This window comes from Apus apus, chromosome 18 (genome assembly GCF_020740795.1).
Source record: "Apus apus isolate bApuApu2 chromosome 18, bApuApu2.pri.cur, whole genome shotgun sequence".
Classification (NCBI taxonomy): domain Eukaryota; kingdom Metazoa; phylum Chordata; class Aves; order Apodiformes; family Apodidae; genus Apus; species Apus apus.
This window is the reverse complement of record NC_067299.1, coordinates 8186914-8205212: the sequence shown is the minus strand read 5'-3', so window position 1 is coordinate 8205212 and position 18299 is coordinate 8186914. Positions and strand designations below refer to the sequence as shown.

At 43.6% G+C, this 18299-nt stretch overlaps 1 protein-coding gene across 3 annotated transcripts in view; it reads right to left on the bottom strand.

The window, feature by feature from the left end:
* Positions 1 to 18299, bottom strand: part of LOC127392156 (sphingosine-1-phosphate transporter SPNS2-like) — a 136571-nt gene that overhangs the window by 89718 nt on the left and 28554 nt on the right. For all 3 annotated transcript variants that reach the window (XR_007891201.1, XR_007891202.1, XM_051635770.1), the window contains exon 2: positions 11741 to 11806. Coding sequence is in view for 1 of the 3 variants with exons in the window: in XM_051635770.1 (XP_051491730.1) it covers positions 11741 to 11806 (66 nt within the window). In the remaining 2 variants the exon portion in view is untranslated. The remainder of the gene's footprint in view (positions 1 to 11740; positions 11807 to 18299) is intronic.

The window sequence follows — 18299 nt, the reverse complement described above, 5'->3', positions numbered from 1 at the left end:
ATTTCTAAGATTATCATGCAGATGAATTTCCAAAGTGTCATCCCTGACTTGCAAAAACACTTTAATCCCCAGCTGAACTGCAGCTCCAGGACTGAGCTCTGCAACAAACCTTGCATCTGGGGATAAAACAACACAACCACTGTGGAAGATCCCAGGGTCAACAATAGTTTCAGTAGCCACGGGTCATGCCCAGACACTGCTTCCAATAATGCCTTGCTTTAGATCTCTTCTGCATAGGATCTTCCACCTAGGAGGAGTGCTACTGGAAAACCACCTTCTGAAATGAATGCTGCAATGCAGCAGGTTTGCCAAGGCAATGGCTTCATCAATTACACTAATGGAAAAAAGGAATGAGTATTTGGTGAACCCAGAGATTGTTGACAAATTAAAAAAGCCCATTTCAATCAGGCCTAAATACACAGAAGGTGAGAGTGATGACTGACCAGTGGCTCATTTACAGTCAGCTTCTGTTCAGTGCCTGTTCCATTCCCTTCCCTTCAGGCTGCACCATCAGAAGTGACCCAGGATGCCAGCTGAGCTTCATCCTATACAGTCAAAAGCTGAACCCTGGGGAAAACCTTGTCATGGCTCTTTCAGCAGTTCTTTGGGGATGGATTAGACAAAAGAGCCAGGTTTCTGGACTGTGAATACATAAAGAACAGGTTCAATAAGTACAAACAAGAAAACTAACTTGCCTTTTATACACAATGCAAACATTTTCACAGCTCAATGTGTCATAGACTGTATTGTCCAAGTCACTGGGAAGTGTAACATTAGCAGCTGGTAGGAATATCTCACTGGGGAGCTTTTAGTGAAAATTCTACATCCATTGTATAATATCCTGTATTATTACCTTTGCTGCCATAAAACATGCTTGGTGAGAACAAGGCCAACATCAGACAACTTGCTTTTCAGGAAAATCTGTTCTCTCTCTCCCTGGGTTTTTTCCCCAGAGATGTTTTCTTGGAGTATTTTTGCTTTATCTTATGACCCTGCCCTCAAATACAACACAGGGCATTTTATAAGAAATGCAAAAAAGACAGATCCTCTTTCTAGGCCCACATAACTAAGCAAAAGCAGCCATGGAGCTGATGACAGTTTCAGCATCATGAGTATAGCAACGTAGCAGTACCTTGGATTCATACAAGCCAGCAGTGCTCCTGTGAGCCCCTGCTAGGGGGGTATGCTATGGGGAGCACCTTGACAGTGCAAGATGTTAATTTCCAAACAAAAGGGGAGTGGGGAACAAGATGGGATCAAACCAGTAACAATTATGAGACATTTTAATCTTCCTGTTCTGTCATTTTACCTTCAGGATGATTGATAAAGGAGGTGGATTTAATCTAGTCAAACTCCTGAATGGTTCCCACCACAACAACGCTCTTCACATTAGCTTTTCTGAACTAATAGCTATTTTTAGTGTCAGGTTTTGAAAGGATCCTTAACTCAGTCACTAATTTTGAGCTTGCAATTTACCCTGGAAGCATTTTGCCAGTGCAATTTGTGCCACAAGTACTTTGATTTGCAGACACAATTAGTAAGTTAAGCATTTATATATATCCTAAACTACACCTGTAAAATGGAAAGCTGCTTTTAAAAGCAGACCATATGCTTAAAATTGAATATACTCAGTTCAAAGACACATGAATCTCTAAAATACCCTGCACATTCCAGAGTGAGCAAAAAAAAAAAAAGCCTTACTTTTTGTGTGTGTGGCAAAGTTATTCTTTAACTCACCCCATCTTTCTGACATGACTCATTCTAGTCACAAAGGCTCTCATGAAATAGTACCTTTCTTTGTCAGGCTTTGTCAATGATTTCTAGTGCTCAAAAGGTGTGGCCAAGGGCACTCAGGCACTTTTATTGTTATTTATATTCCTAGGTAGGTTGGACAAAACCACAGGCTGCTGAATATACAAGCAGGGAGCTGACAGCTAACACCAGCAATTGCTGTGGTGACCAGGCCACTCAAATCCCAGGATGGGTAGAGCCAAGGATAAAACCAGTAACTGTGATTAAGGCAGAACTAAAAGCAAAGATTTCAGAGCGTATGTCAAACCATCCTTGAAGGAAAACAAACCAAACTGCCCAAAAACCACTAGCCAGACAAATGCTATCCTGAAAACTCAGCCAAAACTCTTCACAAGGTCAGCTTTAACAAGCACTTCATCCCAGGCTTGCAGGGTAGGAGATCTCCTTGCCTCTACCAACTGATGATCTAGAGAAGAAAGGGAACTGGGAAATGACCCAGAGAAGGGAGCACCTCAGTCAGTGCCATCAGTTGAATTGTAAAAAGAAATCAAAGCTCAAACTGCTTTACCTGTCCTGCCTCCCTAATTCACTTCCAAGTCTACTCCAAAAGTAATTTATCATAACCATCCATTTAAAATCTGTGTAGCTGCAAATGAGCAAGTTTAAGTTACCATAACTCCCTATTTCTTTAAGACAAGTCTTGGCAGGTATTACTGGTAGTGTTCTCAGTCCAACACTGTTACCCCACAGCAGAATCAATCAGTGTTGCCACGTCTCCAATTCATCTACAAACAGCAAGGAGAATGATGCAGTGGGTGGATATGTAAAATAAATCTTGCTTCTGTAAACATTCATGGATGAAAGGGTTGGAAAAGAGAAATGGTTAAAACAGTCTAAATGTTTCATTAGGAACATGAATGTGTAACTGAGTGGGGGGGAAAAAGAGGTCAGAACTGAACTCTCCCTGGAAATATCCTTTCCACTGAAAACCAAAGCATTTGCAGCAGCAAAGGATACAAGAAGGTGTGCAAACCCCTCTTCCTCATCCCCTTAAATAACTGTTTTTAATGAGATTTGATAGTTAAAAACTCAAGCCATCCTCAGTTATTTGACTCAAACTTGAAAACAACTGCAGAGAATTTTCAGCCAAAAACATTGATAGACACATACATTTTTTTGTGAGAACTAAGATTGAATGGGGCTAAGTCATGCACTATGGTCAGTAATATTTTCCCTCCAAAAAAAGGTTCCCTGCATAATCTAAGCAGAACATCAGGCTTTGCATTATAACCTTACATCAGCAAAGAGGAAAAATCCTGGAATATGTGCACACACTGGGGGTAAAGGGGAACACACTGGGAGATTTATTTTGAATTGGTGTAACAATACAGCATTCATGCAATTCAGAATTACTTGTGTTAATTGGAATCTAGTTCTGCAGGCTGGTAACACTACCCAGTACCATGAGAAATGTTTCCTTTTTACATAACTGATGCCCTGGAATTCGTTTGCAAAGCCAGGTATATGTGCCTACAAATGAGTCACTCCTTCTCAAGTGTGTGTGGGTCTATAGATGGGAATCACTGCAGCCTCTACTGAAATGTAGTTGTTTCAGTCTGGAAAATACCACCTTTTTTCAGCAGCTTAGAACAGTTAAAGGCTATGGGTCCCAAGACTGTGTTTCACAAAGTAACAGCAAGTTCTCTGCAGCCAGCCACACAGCAGTATTACTTTTAGAGTGGTCTGATGATAAATCACTAAAAATGTGATTGTAAGGATGTAGAGTGGGCTGGTACACAGCCCAAGAGGTTTGAGAAGCACTAGTTTGGATAAAAAAACACCTGGAACTCAAGACAGGACGTTAGAGAAGCAAAATGATCACACAGACCAGCATTCCCACTACTACAAGAACACCCAAGTACTTTCAGAGTTGACTGGCTGCCTTTGGAATTACCACAGCTAAGAGCAATGCTCTGGTTTCACTGCAAGGTGCTACCTCCAGAGCTCCTTCACACTCTGTCAAAGACTATTTGGTTTACCCACATGATCTCTCTCTGTAAGAAGGCTGGGGAAGAGCTGTTCACAGGGCTTGCAGTGATAGGACAAGGGGTAATGGTTTTAAGCTAGAAAAGGGTAGATTAGGTTGGACATCAGGAAGTTCTTTACTGTGAGGGTGGTGGGTCACTGGAACAGGTTGCCCAGAGAGGTAGTGGGGGCCCATCTCTGGAGACATTCAAGGTCAAGCTTGATGGGACTCTGAGCAATCTGGTCTAGTTGGAGATGTCCCTGCTTATTGTAGGTTGGACTAGAAGACCTTTAGAGATCCCCTCCAACCCAAGAAATCGGATGATTTTGTGAAACCAACCACCTCCTCCTCCAACATTTCCAACTATACCATATTCACTTGGAAATCTCCCAGAGGGCACAGATCAAGCCTTTATCACCTGATCTCAGATCCCTGTATGAATGCAGCTACTTTTTTCACAACACTTTATGCTGTCCTGCAGAACTGTAGGTTTGTGCTACAAGAAAATGAGAGTTCCTCAGGTGTGGGAGGCAAGACAAAACCAAAGCAATCTTGAAATAAATCTTCTGAGACAACACTTATGGCTCCCCTAGGGCGAAGCACATTAAATATACAAAATGTACTATAAAAGTTAGCTCTGTTTTCTCACTCCCAGTTCATAGGGGACTTTGATCCAACTTCTCTTAAAATCAAGGCAAAAAACCCCTTCCCCTCTGGGCTAGTGCTCCCCTTTAAATTGGGCCCAGTAGGTATCAGTAGCAACTGTATGCACAGATCCCGACCAGGGTACAGGAGGAGGAATACAGGGTTCCTTCTGATTTAGATCATACACAAAGACTCCTCTGGTCACCATAATTGAAAATTAAACTTACAGGCTCAGCGGAAAGCAAGAATTAGAGCTATGCTGGTTTTCCATTTACTACCAAAAGCTTTTAGTGTCACTGCAGGAAGGAATAAAAGTAAGTTATTCTTGAGGTACTGAATATACGTATACACCTCTCTTCCAGCAACTGGTAGCCATTAGATGTCTAAGAATGACATTAAAATAACTGTCAACATCAGTCAAATGTTCATCTCCCTCTTTCAAAATTCCAAATATGGTGTTAATGAAAAAGTAAAGGTGGCATCACTAGCCCTTCTGAACTATTTGAGCATGAGCCACAGTACAGTGCAGGTGTCTGCTATGTGAGATTGCATAGCTGGTATTCAGAGGAAGTTGTTGTTTAAAATCATTACACAATACCAACAAAAAGCCACCTTCCATGAGAAAGAGCTAGAATGAAACTCTGAGGTTTGAGGAACATGTGTATGGGGACATGGACAGGCTATGAAAAAAATTATTAGGACTTTGGGGTGGAATGATAAATACTTCTCTAAAATCTGTGGGAAATCTCTCCCCTCATGATTACAATAAATTACAAAAGTGAACACAACCTTGGCAAAAGGTGCTTGAACTACAGCCTAAGGGAGAGGTGGCCAGTATCTACCCAGAGAACAGATGCCAGAGGCAGCACAAGTGCAAGCTGCTCTTGCAACAGCCAGCCCAAGTTCCTGCCCTGTCTGACAGGCCAATAGCACAAATGTTCCTTCTGCAAGGCAGGCAGACAGGATGGTAAAACGAATGGTTATGTTGTGTTAGTGACCATGCAGTATCATAAAATCAAGCTATTAGGGGAGACAAGCCTGTCTGGAGAGTTTCCCTGTTCTAGCAGCCTGCGCTCACTGGCACGTACAACGAAGAGACAAAGTGCAACGCTGGCTCAAGCATTCACCTCCTGTCAGCAGGAGGCAAGGATATCTTCCCATCCCTTCCCTGCTCCTTCCTCCTCCCCCAGAGATTATTTATGTTGCAATCTAGGGCTGCTCAGTAAGAGTGCACACTGTAAACAGCATTTTTATCATTTGGTCCCTGCTGTTTGGGGGACTGGAGTAGGGCACAAGCACATTTTCCTCTAACCTGCTCAGTGATTCGAGAAGACTTTCATTCTTGGTTGCAGAGGGATTTCCAAATAGGCCTAACTGCCTTCATGAATCAGACCCTCAGATTGCCAGGACTTCTTAGCATATCAGACACAATTCTAGCACACAGGAAAAAAAGGACTTTTGGAACCTGTAGAGGACTTACATGGGCAATAATCAGGCCCTGGACTCTCTCACCTCATCCTACCTTGATAAGTAAAAGGCCTGCCCTTGTCACAGCATTACCTGAGGCACACTGAATGCAGAGCCCTCCTTTTTCATCTTTATTGCTTAAGCTGGAGTTGCCCTATACAAGCTGTATCAGCATAATGTTAGAGGAGGCTGGAGAAGTTCAGAAAAAAATTATACATAATCAAGTATGGAGGAGGAAATGGAAAATAAGCTTTTACACATTGCTGATGTGATTTAGAGGACATCCTTCTGGCAAAAAGAGAGCTCCACCTTGTCCTGGCATTCAGAGATCCAGATTGCCAGTGAAATAACCTGAATTTAAGAATGCTGAGCATAATTGGAGGGAGGGAAGATGACAGTGGTATGACCTGCTTCAGGTAGGACATGGTGATCCAAACCATTTGCAGACATAAATCAAGAAGAGCAGCTGCAAAGCAGTCTGTCCCCCTTCCTGCATTGGACACTTGAGATACCAGGGCCTGGGGAGGTGCTCTGGTGTAAGAAGTAATTTACTGAAAATGAAAGCCCATGAATTTTAAATAGAAAGCAAGAACGTGTTCAGAGAATGAGTTTCTCTGTTCCAGCAAGAAGAACAGCTAAGCAGGTGCAGCAGGAAGTGAAAGATGAAGCCTTGACTCAGTCATGCATAGCAGGGATGAGGCACGAGACAGGATCTATTCAGGTAGAAGCAGATGGTAGAAAAGAAACATGCAGCTCCTGTAATAGACATATTCAAGGTTAGCATCTTATCCAGAGGCAGTGGGGTCTGGATGGAATAAATAAAAAATGTTAGAGCAGTACAGGCTGCCATCATTAACCCATGACAAGGAGATGGGAGTTGAAGGGAGTTGAAAGAAACCCCTTCAATTTAGCAAGCCTGATTTATCCCATTATTGCACTCCACTGTTTCAGGTCCCCTACTTGCTTCACATGCTTGTAGCTTGGCTGATACAATCACAGCACACCAGAGCTGCTAACATATTTGCAAGGTTGCAATCTATTGCAAGGTTACACTGGGTCAGCTCAAGAGGTAGGAGAACTCGGGTTGATAAAGGTTTCATTTTTCAAATGAACAGAGGTTTTAGTTGGAATTGACCCTTAGTGGAAAAATGAGGCCACAACAAGACTTTAAAAAGTACCTGGCACTGCAAGGCTTCCTGGCAATCCAGGGCCTGAAAGGCATTTGGGAGAGTGCCCATCTCTCTCTACGTGAGAATAAACAAGCTCCTTCAGAGCTCCAGTTATCTCTGATTATTCACCTTTAATGAGTCTTTCCAGATCTCTTCTTTCCTTACAGTTCCTTGCTTCTGACCTTATGGTGTCAACTTTTGGATACCAGGGTTTCCTCTAATGACAAGCCTATGCTCCTTTCTGAAGACACACACTCTCCCCCTCAATGCAATCCTTGCCATGCCCTCCATTTGATGCCTCACAGCTTCCGCTTGCAGAAGTGCCCACTGTTCTATATGCCTTCATAGAATCATGGGATGGTTTGGGTTGGAAGGGACCTTCAAGATCATCCAGTCCCAACCCCCCTGCATGGGCAGGGACACCTCCCACCAGCCCAGGTTGCTCCAAGCCCCATCCAACCTGCCCTTCAACACTGCCAGGGATGGGGCAGCCACAGCTTCCCTGGGCAACCTGGGCCAGGGTCTCACCACCCTCACACTCAAGAATTTCCTCCTCATGTCCAACATAAATCTCCTCTCTTCCAACATAAAACCATTTGCCCCTGGTCCTCTCCCTCCCTGCCCTTGTCCCAAGCCCCTCCCCAGCTTTCCTGGAGCCCCTTCAGGCACTGGAAGGTGCTCTAAGGTCTCCCTGGAGCCTTCTCTTCTCCAGGCTGAACACCCCAACTCTCCCAGCCTGTCCTTAAAGCAGAGCTGCTCCAGCTGATCACCTCCATGGCCTCCTCTGGACTCTCTCCAGGAATTCCATGTCCTTCCCCTAAGCTTGGGCTGCCTAGGCTGGAAGACTGAGGTGCCCATTAGGACCAAATCTCTGGGTCTAAGCACTAATCTGGTTGAATGCTGCATGTTCAGATGATCTTTCAAGGTCCCTTCCAACCCTTAAGATTCTGTGATTTTCTGGGAACTGGACCACAGTTCTCATTCTGGCTCTGCTTCAGCCCCACTGTGTGACTTTGGGCTTTTTTGGTTTCCCTGTCTCTAGAAAAAGGTAAGTCTCATTATCCCTCCCTACATAAAACATCCTGAGACCTACAGAAGACAAACTGTATTGAGAGCCAGGCACTATTATGATTAGAGCTCTGGTGTGCTGAGCTGGCACTGGCAAGGGACACAAAAGCTAAATAAATCCAAGGGCAAGGGAAGCAGACAGAGCAACAAAGCACAAACATTAAAAGAAAGAAGGTGAAGAATACCTAGTGAAAAACCAGAGTACAGCAGTGGGGCACCTCTCCTGTGGTCTAAGCATGCATGGAAGGGTAACACTATTTTGAAGCAGCTCTACACATCCAATTATCCATTCTTAGTCTTTGTGTTTTTAGAGGCCTGGAGTTTTGGTGAGTCCAAATTGCTGCTGCTACCTAACTCCACACATGAGAAAGACTTTTTTATGGTTTGGCTTATAAATGTACTGACTGACTGCAGCTCTACAGCTCAAGTAGGCAAGGAGATGCTCTATCATCTTATGAGAACAGCCAGGATTATCCTTTCTCCAGCTGGGAAAACCAACCAGTAAGAAATGAAAAGCACAAGAAAGCCTGGATGCAGACCTGTGGGACAGGTAAATGAACTAGTATTTATCTAACTGCCTCTGTAGTGCTTCAAAAAGGAAGATGAAAACAGAGTTATAGCATCATCAAGAGATAACTGGGGCTCTGGAATCAACACAGTACTATGCCTGCTACACTACAATGCTGCTGAGCAGGCAGCAATTGTGATCCATCTGTCAGGGTGTCCTTTGCTGTCTCAGGATCCTTGCTACAGAGTCTATCACATTCTGCTCCCTGTGATTCTTCTGTACAGGGAGTTACAGTGCCCTTCTAACCAGTGTCCATCTCTTAGGCAAAGAGCAGCTGGTATCTGTCATTGCAATTCCTAAGAAACCAGTCACCTTGGCTTTCCAGAGAGTAACAGAAGCTGAGAGTGTATGGATGTTTGGAGTGAGAGAGCTATGAGATGGGCTGTGCTTGGGAAGAACAGGATGTGGTATGAATGAAGGGTCATATGTTGCCTTTGGTGCATTTCTTTGCCCCTTGCTGTTTGAGTTCTCAGTACCATCTCTTTCTAAAACACTGTGTGCAGCCTTGTTTCCCAGTTAAAAGAATTTTCTTTATTATTTTTAAAGCCTCGTTGATGAGTGATATGAACTGCCAGGGAAAACTACATTTCACTCCCCTTCATTAACATTGCAAATTAATTTAGGACTCATTTAGATGCAGGATTAACAACCTGAGGACTAATCCACTCTTTATTCAGAGGACATATTCAGGATGAGCAGTCTTTTGTCTTGCATCACTCAGTTAGTTAGCAGCACCATCCCTTGGGAATAAGATATTTCTGATACCTCTGCTTGCAAAGGAACTGTTCAAGGTTAAGGCAGAGGTCTGGGAGACATCAGTCCTGGTTCCAGCTCTGCTGTAGGCTTCTTCTGCAGCCTTGGTCAAACACTTTCACCTTCTGCATCCATTTTCCCCAATTAAGACATTTAGAGAGGTCAGACTTAGAGAACAGACTATGATTAAAAGAAGTGTTAATGGTGCTTTAGGGCAGCATCTTTTATTTCACCAGGAATAAAGGTACCTGGGCCAGCTGCCAACACAGAAACTTGTTAAGCTGCAGTAACACAGTCAATAAGTTTTCAGCTGTGTGTCCCTGCCCTTACTTAGGTGAAATGGTGTTTTATTCTGTGAGCCCCCTTTTCCTCTGATGCACTGTGATTAATACATTATATTGCAGGGGCAATGTCAAGCCCTGTGTTTTCAGATCAGCAAAAAAACCCAAACCAAACCAAACAAAAAAAAACCCTAAGAGAAAATGTTGCTTTTCTTAAAGCAACAGTTTTCAGTTCCAAAACTGTTGACCCAATCAGCAGCAATCCTGCAATATCTCAGTGATGCTGCTTCAGAGGCCCTGTGTGTTTGCTAGATAAATAAATAACATCTCTTGCAATTAACAAATGAAATGTCCCATTGGAGCTAAGCTCTTACTTGCTGTCAGTAAATCATCTGCAGAAGGATTTCATCCACTGAGGGGAATGAAGATTAAATATATGCTTTGAAAGTGTCTTCTTCCAACAGAACATTTTCTTGAAGGCACTTAGTGTCTAATTATACATTGAGGACCTGTTCCTCTGAGTACAATAAATAAATGCAAATAATTGCTGCAGGACAGAGCCTGATGGACAACCAGTGCCACTTTGGGCAGAACTGATTGATGCTACTTATAATCAGTGACACTTGTGAAGCTCAGGCCTTCTGTTCTGGACATGTGCTGCACACATCAGCTTAGCTGAACCCTGCTGTCCCACAAGGACAGCATTTTTACAGCCCTAATACAAACTGTTACTAATTGTTTGTATCACAGCATTACCAAGAAGCTGTAACCACAGCTGAGGACCCTGTGGTGCCACGGGTTGCAGAAAATTAAGAGGAGATGCTGCAGTGGTTCACACAGTTTGAAATCAAAGGCAAAGTGATGCAGCTCCAGAACATTCTCATCCCCAAGTGTGATCATAAAGAATGAATGATTTTATACACTTTATTTGTTGGCTACAGTTTCACTGTCAAGGTCCTGAGGGGCAGTTGGTATCCACTGTGATAGCATAAGAAAAAAAAAGCATGGAAAAATGTCTTCCTGGCAAACTATTTCTAATCCCACTTGGATTCTAATTTTTTTTCAGAAATACAATTGTACCAGTGTGGCTCCCTCAGACAGGTGACAGTGACAAGACAACCACACCACCACAAATCTGTGAGTCCAACTAATAACTTGGTAGGAAGTTTCCAAACCAGACTGTTTCTGTCCATAAAGTACTGTGTTTGCTCTCTGGCTGTTTCTTTCAACTCTCCGTAAAGATCAAAGGTGCTGTCATAACCACATGAGACTGCTACTCAAGGTCATCAAATCCAGCCTGTTGACAAAGACACTCATTTAAACAACCTCAGGACTAGAGGCCAGAAAAGCTGGGTTGGTCCTGGGGTTGTAGAGCTCTGCAGATGCCTCCAACATTAAAACGGCTGCTACATTAAAAGGACATCACGATTGCAAGAATCCTTCCTAACATCCAAGGAGAGAAGTGCCTGGACTATCAGCACCCAAATCACAGGGGGATTGTTAATCTACAAGCTCCCATGAATGCAGTGATTGGTAGACTGTCCTGCAGTTTTCATCCTCAGGTGCTTGTCCTGATCAGTTTTACATTTTCATGCCACACTGCTCCCAAGTCCTGTGCATTCAGCAGCTTCTCCACACGAAGGGCATCATACATCACACTTATTACCAAGCTACAGAGAGTCAAGAGAAGTGAGAACAACAGGATCCTGCTGTTGGTTTATAATGAGTTTTCTGATCTAGGGGAAGCAGTTGTCTCCTTTTTGAATTTAGTTGTTATAAACAATGTCACTAGATGTGTTTGCTTTCAGCCCATTCTGCACTCAAGATACACACCCTGATCTCCTGCCCACCAGCAAATCAAAACCAAAAAACCCTCATGTTCACTCATCTTCCTGGTAAGGGTATATACCTCACAGTCTACAGGTCCAAGGGCCATAACTGAAGAAATGTGAGAGCACCCTTCTGAGAAGAGAAAGGTTACAAAAACCAGTGAGAAAACAAACCCTCTTACCTGTCTGTAATAAGCCAGCTCCACTGTCTTTGACTCCAAAGTGCTGCTGGATGTCTAGTAACACACCTGCAAGGAAAACAGAGAAGAAACTCAGTGCCTTCAGTCTCTGACAATCATACAACACAAACCTTTTGTGAAGCACCAGCAAAGCTTCACATTCCAGTAGTTCAGACACGTAACATCTAAGGTTTGCACATTGGCTTCTTTTCTACACAAGCACACTCAAAAATTTTGGGCTACTACAGTAACAGCAAAGGTAAGTAGATATAATATCATGAGAAGAGTTTGGGAACTAAATCCTCATGCATGAGAAATTGTTTTTCCTTTCTGCTTCAAGAAGAACAGGGTTGTTGTTGTTGTTTGTTTTCTGCAGAATCCAGATCCCTCCTGTGATTTTACAGAAATACAGGGAAACTGTGTCTTAGGTGCTTCAAATGGTTGAACAAGACAGACTGAATCCAAGACAAGTTTTGACAAATCTCTTGTTGGAAAGAGATATGACACATTGATAGGAGCTATGATGGAAGTTTTCATATTTCACTAGTTCTGGGGGGTTTTCATCTCCAAAACAAATGTAGAAAATATATTTTAAATTAGGAAAGGTGGGTAAGTGACCAAATGCTTAGCCTTAAAGCAAGTACAAGCAGAAAGCAAAACCAACTTTCTCTCTTCCCTGAACCCTCAATGTATTAATTGGCATGAGCAAAATTAAGGGGTTTGTAGTATTTACATATTCAGCTGCATTTAGCACTTGAGTATCAAAGATACAAATACTTGTAATGGATTTGTAGCCAACAGGGAAACCCCACAAGAGAGATTTTTAACTCCTTTTGGGGCACACACACTTGCCAAGCTGTAGATGGTCCAGTTGTGTCAGAGATCCACAGACTTTAATGTTTGTCTGCGGCCTAAACAAGCTGGAACAGACACATGTGCTCTCTTTGATATCTGGGACTTCCTTTTTCAGGCTACTGTCTTCCCCAAAACTGAGGATATGCAAGTTTCTTTTTTTAAAAAAAAACGAGAAACATCATTCTCCAACTATACTGAACTTCTAGAAAAGTTCACCTCCAGTTCAAAATTTGATCCAAGGCTTTGTCCAAAGTGATACTGCTCATCACTGCAGGTCATGAGAGTCAACCAAGCACCAATCTGAACTCATTCCTCATGAACATCTTAGCTTTTGGAACTCCCAGGACCACACTAAATGACAAGCACAAAGAGATAAAAGACACTGAGATAACTATTCCCAGAAGACATTTGGGACAATGCCAAGAAAACAGACATAAATTAAAGGTACTAAAGGAAATAAAAAGATATAGAAAAGGAAGAAAAATCAAGGAAGCTCATTTATCCTATTCTGTATTACTTGTACATCACCATTTACTTGAGGCAGCATTCAGACTGGCTTGAGACTACCAGTAGCTGCCCAGTAACATTACTTCAACCTCCTACAACAATCTTCCCCTTCCTCCACTACCTGCAAGGTGCCTGCCTTGCCTGTAGCAACATGTCCCCAGCCATACCAGAAGGCCAGAAAGTCACATTAACCACCAAAAGCTACATGGAGCAGGAGCCTGGGACGTGATAGCCTCAGAAAGAAGGTATTTTTAGGATTTGCCTCAGAAACCAGAACAGCAACTGCAAGGGATTATAATGGTGCCTACATGGTAAAGCTGAGGAGGTCTTCCAGTTCATCACAACAAAAATTATCTGTCTACTGATAATGGCTTTAGAGTTCTATGGTGCTTTTTTCCACAAGAGATCATAAAGTGTTTTACAGGCTTGAATGACTGTGGCCACAAATGAAACACATTTAGGACACAGAAATTCAGTCACCTTGGATTAAGCCTAGAACTCTATTCTGGTGGTGGAGAGGGAAGTGGGTTCTGTGGATAGTCAATGAACAGGACAATATAGACCCACAATTATAACCTTGAAAGAAGGTCTCAGATGATTAAGGGAGATCTGCATGTCTAATTGGCATGGATTTCCTACTCCAAGTCTATTTTGGACTGAAGTGTTTTGATATGGGATTTACAGCATTAAATTAGAGACAGCAGCAAGCAGATGATGCAACACATGTATGAAGTGCTAGGAGTTTTCCTGCTCAGCATGCTCACATGGCAAGACACTCCTCCTCTCTTAAATTTACTCAGGTCCGTTTCTACCTCACCCTGGCAATGAGTCACCCCAAACTTCAATAAGTTTTAGGGATACAGTTAAGCAATGATAGACCAGGGGAGAATACAGGAAAATTATAGAGCCTTTGACTTTCCCTTCTGCTTCTAGACAATGGGAAGGCAGAGATAACTGGAGCCAAGCTCCAGACGAGGATCATTTGCTTGTAGAAATGTGCTCCCAGGTGTCTCACAACACCTGATGCAATCCAAGAAAGGGAAGCCACCACATGGGGCTGACAAAGCCTTTCTTGGATTAAAGTTCATCCCTGTGTCCCAGGAGGATCTCCAAATAGCCACGAGCAGACTACAGGGACCAGTCTTCCTGAGACAGCCCCTCAGCAGGACTGGTGGCCGCTTGGGATGTCCTTATGATTACATGGTGCATGTTGGTGCTCTCACCCATCATTTCTTTAGTACATTGGCCATTCTCAGGACTGAACAGACACATCAGATCCACGGTGCCAACCTTCCAGAGTACCTCACCAGCTGAACTAGACACTATTAATGCTGATGTAGAGCTTGGAACTCAATGTGATGAAACCCAGGCAGCACCTAGCACCTAGCTGATCAAGATGGGCACAGAGACAGGATTTATTGGGAAACCCTGTCAGAGGAATGACTAGTTAATGCAGCCCTATCTATGTCACTAGTGTCTAAGTACCTGACAAAGACACCAAGGCAGTTACTGGATTTTTGTGGGCACTGGGCATGAAGAGGACCTTTAGGAGCAATTAGAGGGACAAAGGTCTTTGGGTGTGGAGTGTTAGATAGGGAGGGAATATCAAGTAAATAGGGAAGAGGAACATGGCTGACCTCATCCAGCCCCAGTGGCAGAGGGTTTCTAGGAACTAGGGCAGGATTCAGCATTATCTTACCTCCTGTTCTTTGATGGTCACTTCACAAATGGGATATAAAAGACCTGATTCTGAGGCTTCTGGAATGCAGAACCACATTTAATGGCCTGAGTTATCTCTGATTTAGGGGAACTGCCTCAGGGAAGACAAATTTTCCTGGAAGTGCATGGCTCAGGCTTCAAACAGTGGCACACTTCAGTAAGTGATGCTGACCATGCATGAGGCAAGCTGCTTGCCTAGATACACTTTGTGTTCCTGACCTGAGCTATAACAAAACAGAAGCTGCAAAACTGGAAGGTCATCTGATACGGGGTAAAAAGATACTCTGAACCAAAGGTCATCTTAATACAGATGTTTTTTTGTGGTAATCATCATCTACACAGCTAGTCCCTAGGAGATCTAGTGTGCAGAGTGCATTGGTTGTCCTCTATATTTAAAAGAAATGTGGGCTCTTCACCTAATAATCATTGTTAGCTCTATGTATTAATAAAGAGTCACCTTGATAAGAAAGAGTGTTCATAGGCTAAGGCACAGTGAAATCACAATTTCAAAGCAGAAAGACATTAGAGCTCCCCTGGGAGAGCCCCATTTTCCACTCACCAAGACAACAAAAAATACAGTTTGATTCAAACTGCTTGCAAGGCAGGTGCAAAGTGCAGATCTAGCCTGTGCACCAAGCACAAAGCTACCAAAACAAAGCCACAGGCTCTCAGCTCACCCAGCCTTGCATCAGAAATGCCAACACACCATCTTTAAACACTGCCTGTGTGCTGCAATACATTGGTCAACATCACTATTTACTTCAAAAACATACGTGTTTTTAAAGGCTATCTTTTAATGGGGAAATACTATGGTTCTTGGAAGGATCCAGCCCACAGCTCTCCACAGGATGCAGGCTGGGCACTGACCACAATCCTGTGTGTCCCCAGCACCCTCTCTCCTGCCCCTCTGCAGCCTGGACTTGCACCTCTCTTTGAGGAAGCCTCAAAGAAGGTGGAGGAGAACCCAGTTTCACACACTCTCCTGGCTCCCAAAGACCCAGAGCAGACTTGACTGAAAACTCTTTTTCCTACATTACCTGCTGCTGGCTACCTCTTCTCCTTATGAAGGCATTCTCCTTCCCAGGCTATGCTCTCTGGTTCTTCCAGGACCAGCTCCCTCAGATGGAGCTAACTAAGCAGGGATAGCCAAGCCCTGGCCTCCTAGCCAAGGCACAAGCCACCTTCCTACTGTCAGGCTCTCCCTCATGCCTGCAGCCATATTCAACCTGCTTCAAATACTGCATCAAGGAGACACAGGAGTGGTGTACACACCTGTCTGTTCAGAGACCTGTGAAACCATTAGGTGGAGAGAAGTTTATTCTGAGGTCTCTGTGATTACATCTTCACTGCAACCCCAAGGTGTGACTGCAGTTCACACACAGATCCCAAAGCTTCAAACAAGCTGGCTTTGGCTCAGCCACCCACTAGCTATTAAACACCATCCTCACAACCTGGACCCTATTTAAATACTCAGCTGCAGAAACCACCATGCTGATATTTGTACCTCAAGATCAACTCCCACTGCTACTGGAACTAGCAAGTCTAGGACTAAAGTGCAGTACCACCTACTTTGGATTGCCATGAAAGCATTCCCTGTCTTACACACAATAAGCAGCAGCCTGCTCTATGAGTACTGCTAAATGAGAGGTGACATCGTGCTTGAAAACATTGACAGGAGCTTCCTTAGGACATACACACAGACCTCTTTTCTGCAAAAAAAAAAAAAGTGTCCACTGCTGCACAACATGACAATATACATGGGTGAAGAATAGTCTTTGGGTTTGACATAGGGCTGCAGGATTACAAAGAAACACAAGAAAACCAGCAACCAGACAAATCAAAACAAAGGTTTCCTAAGATCTGCTCCGACTAGCAGATGAGAAACTTGTGACCTAGAAAGCATTGAAAAGAAACTGCCCACACCCCCAGCAGCATGGCTGGAAAGGGGTCTCCCTGGGTACTAAAGGGGAGTGCTGTGAAGAGGCAAATCCAGCACTGCAGCTCAAGCCAGGGATCAGAATGAACCAGGGCCCCTGTGCCCAGTGCTGCAGTCATTCCACTGGCCACAAAACAGCTGTTTAAAAACCTGCTAAAAACACCCCAGAGTGGGTAAGTATGAGAGTCCAAAGCCTTCACAGACACTGAGAGCCTCCCACTACCTGCAGGTGCAGGAAGGTGGTGGGGTCTCAGTGTTTGAACTGGAGTCCAAGCCCATAAGGACTCCCAGGGTCTTGCTGTTTGCCCTCAGCAGCATGGGCAGTGGGCTTGCATCAGGATGGGTGCTGGACACCCTGCTAAGGACACTGCTGCTTAGGAAATGAAATAAAACCTTCTCTCTGCTTTGTGGTGACATTCCTGTTCTAAATAAAAAACCTCCTCGGTGACTTGCACCACCTGTCACACCCCCTTTTTCCATTCAATATTTTTATCATTATTATATATCATTATATATCAGTGGGGAAGTGTCTGAGCTATCCATTCATTCCCAGAGGCTCTTGGCTTACCTGTGTGCCATGGAACAAGTAATTAAGCATTAGGAAAAAAAAAATAATAAGGAATTCAATTAACCAAGTGCTTGAAGAAGGAGATATATTAAAAACAACAACTCCCTCTCTCTCTGGCAGGGGTTGGCAAGAATAAATGATGGCTCCTCTAACACAGCTCAAGCTCCACTCTCATGTGGTATGCTAAGTCTTAGCACAAAACTGCCTGCAAGAGTGGGAGGAGATAAAAAAAGATCATCAGGTGTCGAATCGATTAGCACAGGTGTCATGAACACACAGGGTCAGGGTGTCTAGGGAAGGCAGCAGAGGGCAGCTAGTCCTGCTCAGCTTTAAAAAATAAAAATAAAACCAAAACAAACAGGAATTTGAATGCAACCGTGGCTGCCAAATGCTGGGTGCTTCACTGTCAACGCCACACCCTCATCAAATCCTTCATCTCCCTAATTACACTGTAAGCCTGTTCCCAGGACTATGGCAGGGGAGGAAGCCTTTGTCTAATGGGGAACATGGGATACTTGGCCAACATGAGCCCAAGAGCTTAAATAAATTCCAAAACATGGAAGAACTGCCATTCACAAAGCAGTGCAACAACAGCTCTCACCAGTACAACTGCAAAATGACGGGGGTGAAGTCTGAGGCTGTGGTCACAGTGTCACTTCACTCTCCTTTCCACCCCCACCACACAGCTCCCAATAAAGAGATCCTCAATTTCACTCCTGCCTCAGCTCTTGTTGAGACTCCTGCCTTAGCCTGCCTTGCTAAGCCTTGCCATTCCCAACAAGGCAAGGAAAGACTTCCATTGGAGTTAAATGATGTCATTTGGCTAAAAGGACAGGCTAAAATGGATTGGCACCTACACCTGAAAACAAACTTATTCACTGAGATTTTGAAAGATTCCTTCGTGTGGAATAGTAAAAATCAGAAGCTGTTACAACTCCAAGCAACAAGCAGAAACATAAATAGTAGCTAAGGTTTGT